Consider the following 15,692-nt stretch of genomic DNA (forward strand, 5'->3'; position numbering starts at 1 on the left):
TTTAATTGAAAGGCTTAGATCAGGGGTGTCCAACATTTTCCCAATAAGACCCACTCAGGAAAATCCAAGGACCGGGGGTCCATTTTGATATTTTTAAAAAGTTAAGGCCTAAAGCAACCCATGTAGAAATACAAAGACGATGTAAATATTCCAAAATGAAATAGTGAGTGTCAGCTTTGAGTTATATATGACAAAGTGCATCATTTTCAATGTTATTAGACTTCATCTGTTAAACACGGGAAAATGACACGGTTGTGGTTAAAAGTTTACATCCGCTTGTAAAGGACATAATGTCATGGCTGTCTTGAGTTTCCAATCATTTCTACAACTCTTATTTTTTGGTGACGGAGTGATTGGAGCACATACTTGTTGGTCCAAAAAATTATTCATGAAGTTTTGTCCCCACATCTCTACGCTGCTGATCTGCTTGAGATGGTTTCCTGTGGACGGGACTCTCGCTGCTGTCTTGGATCTGCTTGAACTGAACTCTCGCGGCTGTGTTGGAGCCACTATGGATTGAACTTTCACAGTATCATGTTAGACCCGCTTGACATCCATTGCTTTCGGTCCCCTAGAGGGGGGGGGGTTGCCCACATCTGAGGTCCTCTCCAAGGTTTCTCATAGTCAGCATTGTCACTGGCGTCCCACTGGATGTGAATTCTCCCTGCCCACTGGGTGTGAGTTTTCCTTGCCCTTTTGTGGGTTCTTCCGAGGATGTTGTAGTCGTAATGATTTGTGCAGTCCTTTGAGACATTTGTGATTTGGGGCTATATAAATAAACATTGATTGATTGATTGTTCTTTTATGAATTTATTACGGGTCTACTGAAAATGTGAGCAAATCTGCTGGGTCAAAAGTATACATACAGCAATGTTAATATTTGCTTACATGTCCCTTGGCAAGTTTCACTGCAATAAGGCGCTTTTGGTAGCCATCCACAAGCTTCTGGTTGAATTTTTGACCACTCCTCTTGACAAAATGTGTTGGTTTTCTGACATGGACTTGTTTCTTCAGCATTGTCCACACATTCAAGTCAGGACTTTGGGAAGGCAATTCTAAAACCTTCATTCTAGCCTGTTCCTTTACCACTTTTGATGTGTTTGGGGGTCATTGTCCTGTTGGAACACCCAACTGCGCCCAAGACCCAACCTCCGGGCTGATATTAGGTTGTCCTGAAGAATTTGGAGGTAATTCCTCCCTTTTCATTGTCCTATTTACTCTCTGTAAAGCACCAGTTCCATTGGCAGCAAAACAGGCCTAGAGTATAATACTACCACCACCATGCTTGACGGTAGGGATGGTGTTCTTGAGATTAAAGGCCTCACATTTTCTCCTCCAAACATATTGCTGGGTATTGTGGCCAATCAGTTTAATTTTGTTTCATTTGACATCACATGGCCAAAGATAAGACCTTCTGGAGGAAACTTAATGAATGGTTTTGGGACCAACAAGTATGTGCTCTAATCACTCTCACAAAAAAAAACGATTTGTAGAAATTATTGGAAACTCAAGACAGCCATGACGTTATGTTCTTTACAAGTGTATGTAAACTTATGACCACAAATGTAAATAATATCGTAACGGTGCACATGGAAGATCTTGGGATTAAATTAAAAGGGAAGACTTTGGAGGTTACAGTAGAAAGGTTTAATATTTTAAAAGTATGTTAGGGGTGCACAAAAATCGATTCACATCCTAAATATCCATTTAAAAAAAATTATATAAATATATAATATATAAATTATATATATTACATTTATAAAAATATATAAATATACAATACAAGAATATATGTATTTGTTATATCTACATATATTTTTAATAAAAATACATTTTTAAAAAGACGTTTTTAGGCCATCTCCATGCAAACAGAAGGAGCTTTTCTAACCTGTAACCTGTTCTGAAAACGTTTTATTATAATTATCATACCAAATATCGATTTGAATCAGATATCGTGTTCAATCAAGAATTGATTCTGGATCGAATCGTCACCCCAGGAAACAGATTGAATTGTTAGGTGCTCGAAAACAGCTTGATCATATTTGTGCTTTGTTTGATGCAATTATTCACGAGGTACGAGATACCTAGTTTTCACATTTGCACATTTTAGGCGTTATATTATTATTTGCATCATAACACGCCCTCTTCCTGTTGCGACCATGCGAGCTACACCCCACTAATACACACGCACGCAACAAAGGATTATTGCTATGTTACAAAAGCAGTATCTATAGCAGGGGTCACCAACACCAGGTAGCCCGTAAGGACCAGATGAGTCGCCCACTGGCCTGTTCTAAAAATAGCTCAAATAGCAGCACTTACCAGTGAGCTGCCTCTATTTTTTGAATTTTATTTTTTTACTAGCAAGCTGGTCTCGCTTTGCTCGACATGTTTAATTCTAAGAGAGACTAAACTCAAATAGAATTTGAAAATCCAAGAAAATATTTTAAAGACTTGGTCTTCCCTTGTTTAAATAAATTCATTTATTTTTTTACTTTGCTTCTTATAACTTTCGGAAAGACAATTTTAGAGAAAAAACTAAAACCTTAAAAATTATTTTAGGATTTTTAAACACATATACCTTTTTACCTTTTAAATTCCTTTCTCTTCTTTCCTGACAATTGAAGTCAATGTTCAAGTAAATTTATTTTTTTTATTGTAAAGAATAATAAATACATTTTAATTTAATTCATTTAAGCTTCTGTTTTTTCAACGAAGAATATTTGTGAAATATTTCTTCAAACTTATGATTAAAATTCAAAAAAAATTAATCTGGCAAATCTAAAAAATCCTTAGAATCAAATTTGAATCTTATTTCAAAGTCTTTTGAATTTCCTTTAAAACTTTTGTTCTGGAAAACCTAGAAGAAATAATGATTTGTCTTTGTTAGAAATATAGCTTCGTCCAATTTGTTATATATTCTAACAAAATGCAGATTGGATTTTAACCTATTTAAAACATGTCATTAAAATTCTAAAATGAATATAAATCAGGAAAAATTACTAATTATGTTCCATAAATCATTTTTTTAATTTTTTCCAAAAGATTCGAATTAGCTAGTTTTTCTCTTCTTTTTTGGGGTTGAATTTTGAATTTTAAAGATTCAAAATTGAAAATAAACTATGTTACAAAATTTAATAAAAAAATTCCTGTTTTCTCCTCATTTAAAACGTTCAATTAAGTGTTTTTTTTAATCATTTATTCACTACAAAAAACCTTCCGTAAAAGGAAAAAAAATGACAGCATGACAGACAGAAATACCCATTTATATATATATATATATATATATTTTATTTTTATTTTTTATTTTTAGTTTTTATTTATTAAAGGTAAATTGAGCAAATTGGCTATTTCTGGCAATTTATTTAAGTGTGTATCAAACTGGTAGCCCTTCGCATTAATCAGTACCCAAGAAGTAGCTCTTGGTTTCAAACAGGTTGGTGACCCCTGATCTATAGCAACCATAGTATCCTTTTTCAACCATTTTCTTCTAGCACAGGGGTGTTCAAAGTGCAGCCTGAGGGCCAATTCATGCCCGTAGCTCATTTTTTAACGGCACGCTGAACAATTGTTAGCATTTTAATATTAGCACGCCAGCTTTTTTTTTTTGCTAAATTTGCAAGTATACACATCAGTGGAAAATATTTTGTTACTTGACAAATACTAACATTTAGCACGCCAAAGTTGGTATGCCAGATTTTTTAGCTCACGAATCTATGCATTTATTTTTTTCAAATGCGCACCATAAAGTAAAATATTTTGATACTTGACGCATGCTAGAGTTGGTATTTTAGCATGCAAACATCAGCTTTTTAAGCCAATTTAACAGGCATACACTTCAGTGTTTTATAATTTTAGTATTTCACTGAAAGCAGGCTATTATTAGCATTTTAGCATTGTACTGTTAGCACGCTAGCTTTTCTAGCCCATTTTGCAGGTACCGTATTTACTTTAATTGCCGCCGGGGCGCTAATTAATTTGAAACCTCTTCTCACTCCTGCGCTTACCAAAGGCATGCGGTAAAAGTAAGCATGCGCTAATTATTTTAAAACCACTTCTCACTCCGGCACTTACCAAAGGCATGCAGTAAAAAATTTAGTGTGATGTAAGCTTGGACCTTAAATCCTACTGAATAGCTCTTAATCTTCTTCCCTTTATGCAATTTCAAATGACCGGTATTGAAATCAGCCTCCTCCATTCTGAATATGATGACAGGGGAAGTGTGACTCGTGACGTCACAAGTTTGACCAGGCGGTAATACTAAGCATGCGCTAATTATTTTATCAAAGCAGGCGCATACTATATGCTCTGCGGAAATTCAAGGAAATACGATATGCACAAATGAGTTATAATGTTTGTTAATTGACACTATTTTGCCACTGTTAGCATGTGTGTTTGGCTTCAGCTCATCAGAAGTCACACAAAATTCCTACCGAAATTTTATTAAAAAAAAAAAAAAAAAAATCTATATTGTACTGGTTTCAAAGGTGAAAATACCAAAATGGCCCCAGCATCCTTCAATTTGTCAGTGGAAAAGGTTTTGGGGCACCCCTGTTGTCGAAGGTGTCTTTTGTGTGTGTGCTTGTTTGTGCGAGCCTCAATGCCCGAATGGCAATTTGTGCACAGGTGATACAAATGTTTATTTCTGTTCTCTCAAACCACTATTGGTAACATTTTCTCGCTGAAATTGTTTTTGTATATATTTTGGTGAAGAAAAAATTGAATTGTCTAATGTTTTCCTTCAAAAAATGGCTTTTAGCTGATGTTCTTTTTGACTTTCTTTTATTGTCATTTAAATTTGAACTTTACGGTACAGATAAAAACTACATTTTGTTGTATTAGCACGTTGTAGTGCAGGATAAAAAAGCAATAAGGAGCAGATATAAATAAAAAGATTACTGTACAGATAAATGTATTGCACTTTTGCATATGCCTCCACGTTTATGGATGTATGTTATATTGTCTTTATATTCCAGCAAATTAGTCTGTGTTTAAGGGGAATTGAGGGGATTATTATGATGCGTTCAGGAGTCTTGTATTTTGGTTATATTATGTATTTTGTTTACCGTATTTTTCGGACTATAAATTGGAGTTTTTTGTCATAGACTTGTGTGTAAAATTATTAACACATTACCGTAAAATATCAAATAATATTATTTAGCTCATTCACGTAAGAGACTAGACCAGGGGTGTACAAACTTTTTCCACTGAGGGCCACACACGGAAAAATTAAACCATGCGGGGGCCGTTTTGATATTTTTTCCATTTTCAAACAAAATATATGGATTCTTTTTTTTTTTTTACCTTTAGGACTCCCAGGGACCATAGAGGGTCCCTGTCATTAGCATGTTAAAAATAAGTCAAATTATTATTTTCATTTTTTATGTAAAGCTTACAGTAAATCTCTACATCAACTTCAGGTTGATATAAAGTTAAAAAAAAAAAAAAAAGTTTTATGCTTTTTCAGTCAAAGACAATTTTGTTTTTTATAGTAAAACTGAAACATGCAGTATTTCCCCCATTGGCCAAAACATTCAGAAAGTTTGATCTGAAGTAATTGGAGCCCTAAAAAGATCAATAATGCAGGACACCATTGATTTAAATGTATTATTATTTCTGAGTAATCACAGTGAAAAAATAAATAAAATCCCACTAAATATCTTTGGGATCCAAAAGCCCCACTCATAAAGTGATACATTTTTATTATTTATTTTACTTTCAACACTTAGGTTACGAGATCTACTTCAGATATATCTGTCGATTTTACGTTTGGACTATTATTTTGTTGGTTTTATGCTCTTTTGTCAAAGAAAACACTGTTTTTATATGGCAACTACACAGTATATGCACATAATATTGTCCACATCATCATCAGCCGTTGTCAGTCCACTGCTGGACGACAGCCTCAGCATGTTTCTGCCATTTGGCGTACTTTTCATGCTGGTTATTAGCCTACACCTTCCACGCTGGCTTGGTGCGGGTTGGAAGGGGTATTTTATATCAGAGATCCTTCTCCTAGACTGTTGAACTTAGTCTGTCCTGTTGGTTGTCCGCGCCCCATTTACCAAGGGACCCGCTCAGCTTTATGGCGCTGACCGCCCGCCGGTCACAAGAGAAGGTGCAAACGGTTCTTTGTGTGCATTTTATAGACGTTAGTTGGGACTCACTAACCCCACACACAACCTCCCATCTCATGCCTGGATGTAGTTTGACGTCATACCCAGGACAGATTGTCCACATAAAACATTATAAAGTGAAATATTTGAAGTAATTGGAGCCTTAAATAGGTCAATAGGCATAGCTCAGCCGTGCCAGCAACTTGAGGGTTGCAGGTTCAATTCCAGTTTCCACCATCCTAGTCACTGCCTTTGTGTCCTTGGGCAAGACACTTTACCCACCTGCTCCCAGTGCCACCCACACTGCTTTAAATGTAACTTAGATATTGGGCATTCGACCGTGTCCCTCGGGAAGTCCTGTGGGGAGTGCTCAGAGAGTATGGGGTACCGGACTGTCTTATTGTGGCGGTCCACTCCCTGTATGATCAGTGCCAGAGCTTTGTCCGCATTGCTGGCAGTAAGTCGGACACATTTCCAGTGAGGGTTGGACTCCGCCAAAGCTGTCCTTTGTCACCGATTCTGTTCATAACTTTTATGGACAGAATTTCTAGGCGCAGTCAAGGCGTTGAGGGGTTCCGGTTTGGTGGCTACGGGATTAGGTCTCTGCTTTTTGCAGATGATGTGGTCCTGATGGCTTCATCTGACCGGGATCTTCAGCTCTCGCTGGATCGGTTCGCAGCCGAGTGTGAAGCGACCGGAATGAGAATCAGCACCTCCAAGTCCGAGTCCATGGTTCTCGCCCGGAAAAGGGTGGAGTGCCATCTCCGGGTTGGGGAGGAGACCCTGCCCCAAGTGGAGGAGTTCAAGTACCTAGGAGTCTTGTTCACGAATGGGGGAAGAGTGGATCGTGAGATCGACAGGCGGATCGGTGCGGCGTCTTCAGTAATGCGGACGTTGTACCGATCCGTTGTGGTGAAGAAGGAGCTGAGCCGGAAGGCAAAGCTCTCAATTTACTGGTCGATCTACGTTCCCATCCTCACCTATGGTCATGAGCTTTGGGTCATGACCGAAAGGATAAGATCACGGGTACAAGCGGCCCAAATGAGTTTGGGTCTCTCCCTTAGAGATAGGGTGAGAAGCTCTGCCATCCGGGAGGAACTCAAAGTAAAGCCGCTGCTCCTCCACATCGAGAGGAGCCAGATGAGGTGGTTCGGGCATCTGGTCAGGATGCCACCCGAACGCCTCCCTAGGGAGGTGTTTAGGGGACGTCCAGCTGGTAGGAGGCCACGGGGAAGACCCAGGACACGTTGGGAAGACTATGTCTCCCGGCTGGCCTGGGAACGCCTCGGGATCCCCCGGGAAGAGCTAGACGAAGTGGCTGGGGAGAGGGAAGTCTGGGCTTCCCTGCTTAGGCTGCTGCCCCCGCGACCCGACCTCGGATAAGCGGAAGATGATGGATGGATGGATGGATGGATATGTAAAGCGCTTTGAGTCACTAGAGAAAAGCGCTATATAAATATAATTCACTTCACTAATTCATTATATATATAAAAAAAAATGTTGTACTTTTTTTTTTTTTTTTTTTAAGCATTGGCAATAAGAGCAAAATAAAGAAAAACTAAAGAAAAACAAACAGCCTGCATGGCAGCTTCTTGTCAGCATTGCAACTTTTCCCCGTTAGATTTCACCTCATTCTACTTTTTTTTTTTAGTGTTTTTCTTATTTTTTATTTTAGCAAAATCGCTTTTACAGAATGTGCGGCGAGCCACTAAACAATTAGCTGCGGGCCGCACTTTGGACACCCCTGGACTAGACGTATAAAGATTTCATGGGATTTAGCGATTAGGAGTGACAGATTGTTTGATGTTCTATATGTTATAGTTATTTGAATGACTTTTACCATAATATGTTAGGTTAACATAGCAGTTGGTTATTTATGCCTCATATAACGTACACTTATTCAGCCTGTTGTTCACTATTCTTTATTTTAAATTGCCTTTCAAATGTCTATTTTTTTCGTGTTGGGTTTTATCAAATAAATTTCCCCAAAAAATGCGACTTTTACTTCAGTGCGACTTATGTTTTTTTCCTTCTTTATTATGCATTTTCGGCAGGTGCGACTTATACTCCGAAATATACGGTACTTATCGCAACAAACTACGTTCAAAGGCTTACATTTTTCACTTTTTTGCATTGCTCTACACATTTTTGCACTTCTTTCACATTTTCTTATTGCTTTTTTTTTTACTTTATTTTTTCAAATATTAAAAAAACAAGCTGCGGGCTGCAAATATGCCCCCAGGTGGTACTTTTGAAACCCTTGTCTTAAGTCTTCTGCAACTTTGGAATTTTTTGGGTCAAATTCCAAATTGTACGACCTTAGAGGTTCCACTATACCTTAATTGGGTTCCCTTGCTCAACGTGGGCGTTTTTGTCTTTAGTCCCCCCTCCCAGTTGTTTTCCAGAGGAAGTGCGGAATACAAAGCAGGGGAGCGTGAACACAGCCTTTTACCTGCGCCCATCCATGTTGGTGAGTGGACACGAGGCCAAAGTCTGGCCGTCAGGTTCGAACGCTCTCATCCTCCGACTCCTCTTGTGTCCCGCAGGGAAGTACTTGAGGCTGAAGAGGATCCATTTCCAGTTGCCATACGATGTCATGTGGCTTTGGCAGCACAACCAGGTACAGCGCCGCCGTTTAAGTCCTGAGCTGAGGGGACAGGGGAGGGGAAACGGCGTCAACAAGGAGAATCATGGGAGTTCATTGTGTGCGTGCTGGGAATCAATCACTTTAAAAGGCCTACTGAAATGAGATGTTCTTATTTAAACGGGGATAGCAGGTCCATTCTATGTGTCATACTTGATCATTTCGCGATATTGCCATATTTTTGCTGAAAGGATTTAGTAGAGAACATCGATGATAAAGTTCTCAACTTTTGGTGGCTAATAAAAAAGCCTTGCCTGTACCGGAAGTAGCAGACGATGTGCGCGTGACGTCACGGGTTGTAGGGCTTCTCACATCTGAACATTGTTTACAATCATGGCCACCAGCAGCGATAGCGATTCGGACCGAGAAAGCGACAATTTCCACATTAATTTGAGCAAGGATTAAATATTTGTGGATGAGGATAGTAAGAGTTAAGGACTGGAAAAAACAAAAAAAAAGACACGGCAGTGGGAGCGATTCAGATGTTATTAGACAAATTTACTAGGATAATTCTGGAAAATCCCTTATCTGCTTATTGTGTTACTAGTGTTTTAGTGAGATTATATGGTCGTACCTGTACAATCTGAAGGTCGGCCCCGCACCTTTCTTCAGCACCAATCGATGTCCATCTCGGCCCTTCGTAAGGGAGCCTCTTCGTAATGATCGCTGCATTATACACTGTACTTTGTGTGTGTGGTCCAATCCAACCGTGTTCCCTTGACATCTCTGTTCCATAGTAAAGCTTGACTGTCATCTTTTGGGAATGTAAACAATGAAACACCGGCTGTGTTTGTGTTGCTAAAGGCGGCCGCAATACACCACTTCCCACCTACAGCTTTCTTCTTTGACGTCTCCATTATTCATTGAACAAATTGACACAGATGTCCATAATACTGTGGAATTATGCGATGAAAACAGACGACTTATAGCTGGGAACGGTGCTGGAACAAAATGTCCTCCACAATGCGTGACGTCAGTAGTTAAAGTTAAAGGCCTACTGACATGAGATTTTCTTATTTAAACGGGGATAGCAGGTCCATTCTATGTGTCATACTTGATCATTTCGCGATATTGCCATATTTTTGCTGAAAGGATTTAGTAGAGAACATCGACGATAAAGTTCGCAACTTTTGGTCGCTAATAAAAAAGCCTTGCCTGTACCAAAAGTAGCAGACGACGTCCGCGTGACGTCACGGGTTGTGGAGCTCCTCACATCAGAACATTGTTTACAATCATGGCCACCAGCAGCGATAGCGATTCGGACCGAGAAAGCGACAATTTCCACATTAATTTGAGCAAGGATTAAATATTTGTGGATGAGGATAGTAAGAGTTAAGGACTGGAAAAAAAAAAAAAGACACGGCAGTGGGAGCGATTCAGATGTTATTAGACAAATTTACTAGGATAATTCTGGAAAATCCCTTATCTGCTTATTGTGTTACTAGTGTTTTAGTGAGGTTATATGGTCGTACCTGTACAACCTGAAGGTTGGCCCCGCACCTTTCATCAGCACCAATCGATGTCCATCTCGGCCCTTCGTAAGGGACCCTCTTCGAAACACGATCATTCGAAATGATCGCTGCATTATACACTGTACTTTGTAAATGTGGTCCAATCCAACCGTGTTCCCTTGACATCTCTGTTCCATAGTAAAGCTTGACTGTCATCTTTTGGGAATGTAAACAATGAAACACCGGCTGTGTTTGTGTTGCTAAAGGCGGCCGCAATACACCGCTTCCCACCTACAGCTTTCTTCTTTGACGTCTCCATTATTCATTGAACAAATTGACACAGATGTCCATAATACTGTGGAATTATGCGATGAAAACAGACGACTTATAGCTGGGAACGGTGCTGGAACAAAATGTCCTCTACAATGCGTGACGTCAGTGGTTAAAGTTAAAGGCCTACTGACATGAGATGTTCTTATTTAAACGGGGATAGCAGGTCCATTCTATGTGTCATACTTGATCATTTCGCGATATTGCCATATTTTTGCTGAAAGGATTTAGTAGAGAACATCGACGATAAAGTTCGCAACTTTTGGTCGCTAATAAAAAAGCCTTTCCTGTGCCGGAAGTAGCAGACAATGTGCGTGTGACGTCACTGGTTGTAGGGCTTCTCACATCTGAACATTGTTTACAATCATGGCCACCAGCATCGAGAGCGATTCGGCCCGAGAAAGCGACGATTTTTAATTTGAGCGAGGATGAAAGATTCGTGGATGAGGATAGTGAGAGTGAAGTACTAGAAAAAAAAAAAAGACGAGGGCAGTGGGAGTGATTCAGATATTATTAGACACATTTACTAGGGGCGCTTCAGGGTGGAAGAGGGGTTAGTGCGTCTGCCTCACAATACGAAGGTCCTGGGTTCAATCCCAGGCTTTCTGTGTGGAGTTTGCATGTTCTCCCCGCGAATGCGTGGGTTCCCTCCGGCTTCCAAAGACATGCACCTGGGGATAGGTTGATTGGCAACACTAAATTGGCCCTAGTGTGTGAATGTGAGTGTGAATGTAGTCTGTGTTGGCCCTGCGATGAGCTGGCGACTTGTCCAGGGTGTACGCCGCCTTCCGCCCGATTGTAGCTGAGATAGGCGCCAGCGCCCCCCGCAACCCAAAAAGGGAATAAGCGGTAGGAAATGGATGGATGGACATTTACTAGGATAATTCTGGAAAATCCCTTATCTGCTTATTGTGTTACTAGTGTTTTAGTGAGATTTTATAGTCATACCTGAAAGTCGGCGCCTTTGGAAGAATGGTGGAAAATTCCTATAAACACACTCCGCAACCTTGTGGACAGCCTTCCCAGAAGAGTTGAATCTGTAGTAGCTGCAAAAATGTGGACCGACATCATATTGAACCCTATGGGTTAGGAATGGGATGGCACTTCAAGTTCATATGAGAGTCGAGGCAGGGGGCCAAATACTTTTGGCAATATAGTGTTTAGGATTATCAAATGTAAACATTTTTTATTTCAAATTTACCCTTCCTCTGAATCACTTTCCTAGAAGGTTGCAGTTCCTCGTTATTCCTACTTTATGTTGCGTAAAAGCAATCCATTGTTTTTCGGACTTTTCTTAGACCTAGCATAAGCCTCGTGTGTGAATGTGAGTGTGAATGTTGTCTTTCTATCTGAGATGGCGACTTGTCCAGGGTGTACACTGCCTTCCACCTGAATGCAGCTGAGATAGGCTCCAGCGACCCCAAAAAGGCACAAACTGTAGTAAATGGATGGATGGAAATAATGGACAAGAACATCAAAGGGAAGATGGCGTCCAATCAGATTCCTCTGCTGTCTTCTTTGTTACCAGCAGAGGACATATTCATATGCTATCTGGAGATTGCTATGATATACTGTGATGTCCTGAACGTTATCACTGTGACGTCATCACTCAATTCGGAAATAATTGCTGTTTTTAACCAAATTCTTGTCTTTCTCTCCATAGCTTCAAAAACAACCCAACTTCCCGCTGAAGAGGAAGCGGCGTTATTGTAAGTCTTTCATTAATACAAAAGGAAGTCGTGGAAGTGTTCGCCTTTTTACTAAAAAAGTAGCCCGAGTGGATATCGACATACAGTTAATGGTTGAACGCTTTTGTCGACACAAAATGTGAGATTCAAAGTTGTAATTTCTATAAAAAATTAGGTCCGTTTATGTTCACATGTATTGTAGTATTATTAAATGTATCTTTATTGCTAAACCATAACACCATAATTACGGCCTAATTACCAGGCTTGTCTACATTTCCAAATTGAATCTAGAATGGCTCATGCATTCAAATTAAAATCCTATAATTTGAATTTAATTTAAACTTAAAGTACATTTGAATGACCAAAATATATATTTCTTGTAAATAACAATGTATTCCAAATATGAATGATTTACATATTTTAAATAAATATTACTATTAACCTTATGTACGCGATATACAAACCCCAAAACCAGTAAAGTTGGCACGTTGTGTAAATGGTAAATAAAAACAGAATACAATGATTTGCAAATTCTTTTCAACTTATATTCAATTAAATAGACTAAAAAGACAAGATACTTATGTTCAAACTACAATATAAAGGCAGCTTTTATTTGTATTCAATGATATAATGTTATGTTTTCACTGAAAACTTAAATTAATGAACAAATGTGGAGTTATGTACCGAACAAAAAAAGATGGAAAGTAACTGACAACATTTTTTATATTCTAGTTTCTTCAAAATAGCCACTCTTTGTGTGCTTTGCACACTCTTAGCATTCTCCTGATGAACTTAAATGGGTAATTACCTGAAATGGTTTTCACTTCCCAGGTGTGCTTGAAGCTCGAAAGAATGCCAAGAGTGAAATAAAACTAAACTAAAATAAAAAAACATGTTTTCAGTTATTTCACCTTTTTTGGTTAAGTGCATAACTCCACATGTGTTCATTCATAGTTTTAAAGCCTTCAGTGATCATCTACAATGTAAATAGTCATGAAAAATAAAGAAAACGCATTGAATGAGAAGGTGTGCCAAAACTTTTGGCCTGTCCTTATATATATATATATATATATAAACCTATATATATAAACATATACACACACACACACACATATATATATATTATATATATATATATATATATGTATATAAACCTATATATATATATATATATATATATATATATATATATATATATATATATATATATATATATATATATATATATATATATATATATATATGTCTTGATTGGATTATCCAGAGAATAGTGCTCAAAACTGTGGTAGAGCGCAATATGTAGGTGTGGGAAAAATCACAAGACTACTTCGTCTCTACAGAACTGTTTCATGAGGGGTTCCGACTGAGGAGATGATTGAGGGAACCCCTCATGAAACAGTTCTGTAGAGACGAAGTAGTCTTGTGATTTTTCCCACACCTACATATATATATATTCGGTACTATACCGCCTCTGAAAGGTACCGGCCCCCCCCATTCCCACCTACCGCCCCCCATGTCGATAAAAAAAAGTGAGTTTCTTACAAGTATCATCCCTGCAAGACGAGGAATAGCTAAATGATAAATAAATGGGTTGTACTTGTATAGCGCTTTTCTACCTTCAAGGTACTCAAAGCGCTTTGACACTACTTCCACATTTACCCATTCACACACACATTCACACACTGATGGAGGGAGCTGCCATGCAAGGCGCCAACCAGCACCCATCAGGAGCAAGGGTGAAGTGTCTTGCTCAGGACACAACGGACGTGACGAGGTTGGTACTAGGTGGTACTAACTAAACATGCTTCACTACACACCGTTGCTCACCGGCATCAAAATGTAAACAAACGCCATTGGTGGATCTACACCTGACATCCACTGTAATGATACCAAGTACAGTCGTGTATCTAGTCGATACTACTATGATTACGTCAATATTTTTTGGCATCACATCTTCTTTCCTTTCTTAAAAATGTATATTATGTTTATCGACTCAGGAAATATGTCCCTGGACACGTGAGGACTTTGAATATGACCAATGTTTGATCCTGTAACTACCTGGTATCGGATTGATGGCCAAATTTGTGGTATCATCCAAAACTAATGTAAGAGAAAGTAAGCAAATATTAACAGTTAAAGAACAAGTAGATTAATAATTCATTTTCTACCACTTGTCCTTAATAATTTTGACAAAATAATAGAATGGTAAATGACACAATATGTTACTGCATATGTTAATAGCTAAATCAGTAGCCTTTGTTTGCTTACTTACTAATAAAAGACAAGTTTTCTTTTATGTTCACTATTTTATTTAAGGACAAACTTGCAACAAGAAACATATGTTTAATGTACCCTAAGATTTTTTTTGTTAAAGTACAGCACATAATGCAATTTTTTAAAAGGTCCCCTTTATTTATAAAAGTACCGAAAAAATGTTGGTACCGGAACCAAAATATCAGTATTGGGATATATATATATATATATATATATATATAGGTCGGGTCGCGGGGGTAGCAGCCTAAGCAGGGAAACCCAGACTTCCCTCTCCCCAGCCACTTCGTCTAGCTCTTCCCGGGGGATCCCGAGGCGTTCCCAGGCCAGCCGGGAGACATAGTCTTCCCAACGTGTCCTGGGTCTTCCCCGTGGCCTCCTACCGGTTGGACGGGCCCTAAACACCTCCCTCGGGAGGCGTTAGGGTGGCATCCTGACCAGATGCCCGAACCACCTCATATGGCTCTTCTCGATGTGGAGGAGCAGCGGCTTTACTTTGAGTTCCTCCCGGATGGCAGAGCTTCTCACCCTATCTCTAAGGGAGAGACCCGCCACACGGCGGAGGAAACTCATTTCGGCCGCTTGTACTCGTGATCTTATCCTTTCGGTCATGACCAAAAGCTCATGACCATAGGTGAGGATGGGAACGTAGATCGACCGGTAAATTGAGAGCTTTGACTTCCGGCTCAGCTCCTTCTTCACCACAACGGATCGGTACAACGTCCGCATTACTGAAGACGCCGCACCGATCCGCCTGTCGATCTCACGATCCACTCTTCCCCCACTTGTGAACAAGACTCCTAGGTACTTGAACTCCTCCACTTGTGGCAGGGTCTCCTCCCCAACCCGGAGATGGCACTCCACCCTTTTCCGCGAGAGAACCATGGACTCGGATTTGTGTGTGTGTGTGTGTATGTATATATATATATATATATATATATATATTATAGTACACACGCTCCCCAGGAGGGCCTGCTCCACTATTTGAGAGGGCCTGCTTTAGGCCCCAAGCCAACATTTTTAGCCCAATGTGAAAAAGTTTGGACACCCCTGATCTAAATGAACACATGCATAGCTGGAGGAACACATGTTAAACTGCTGTTGGTTAAAAAAAAAAAATCCTTCATTATCACCCGTTCTTCTTATGCCTGTAAACAAATGCAAGCAATGACTAGTTTGAGTTTCGGGATAT

At 39.3% G+C, this 15,692-nt stretch overlaps 1 protein-coding gene and 1 long non-coding RNA gene across 3 annotated transcripts in view; one reads left to right on the forward strand and one right to left on the reverse strand.

Moving 5' to 3' along the window:
* LOC133539621 (histone-lysine N-methyltransferase ASH1L-like) overlaps window positions 1-15,692 on the forward strand; it is a 155,245-nt gene that overhangs the window by 100,951 nt on the left and 38,602 nt on the right. For both annotated transcript variants that reach the window (XR_009803450.1, XM_061881672.1), the window contains exons 6-8: window positions 8,498-8,586; window positions 8,663-8,736; window positions 12,205-12,250. Coding sequence is in view for 1 of the 2 variants with exons in the window: in XM_061881672.1 (XP_061737656.1) it covers window positions 8,498-8,586; window positions 8,663-8,736; window positions 12,205-12,250 (209 nt within the window). In the remaining variant the exon portion in view is untranslated. The remainder of the gene's footprint in view (window positions 1-8,497; window positions 8,587-8,662; window positions 8,737-12,204; window positions 12,251-15,692) is intronic.
* LOC133539622 (uncharacterized) overlaps window positions 1-15,692 on the reverse strand; it is a 154,487-nt gene that overhangs the window by 93,182 nt on the left and 45,613 nt on the right. The window contains exon 7 of the long non-coding RNA XR_009803451.1: window positions 8,569-8,763. This is a non-coding gene — a long non-coding RNA (uncharacterized LOC133539622). The remainder of the gene's footprint in view (window positions 1-8,568; window positions 8,764-15,692) is intronic.

This window comes from Nerophis ophidion, linkage group LG21 (genome assembly GCF_033978795.1).
Source record: "Nerophis ophidion isolate RoL-2023_Sa linkage group LG21, RoL_Noph_v1.0, whole genome shotgun sequence".
Lineage (NCBI taxonomy): Eukaryota > Metazoa > Chordata > Actinopteri > Syngnathiformes > Syngnathidae > Nerophis > Nerophis ophidion.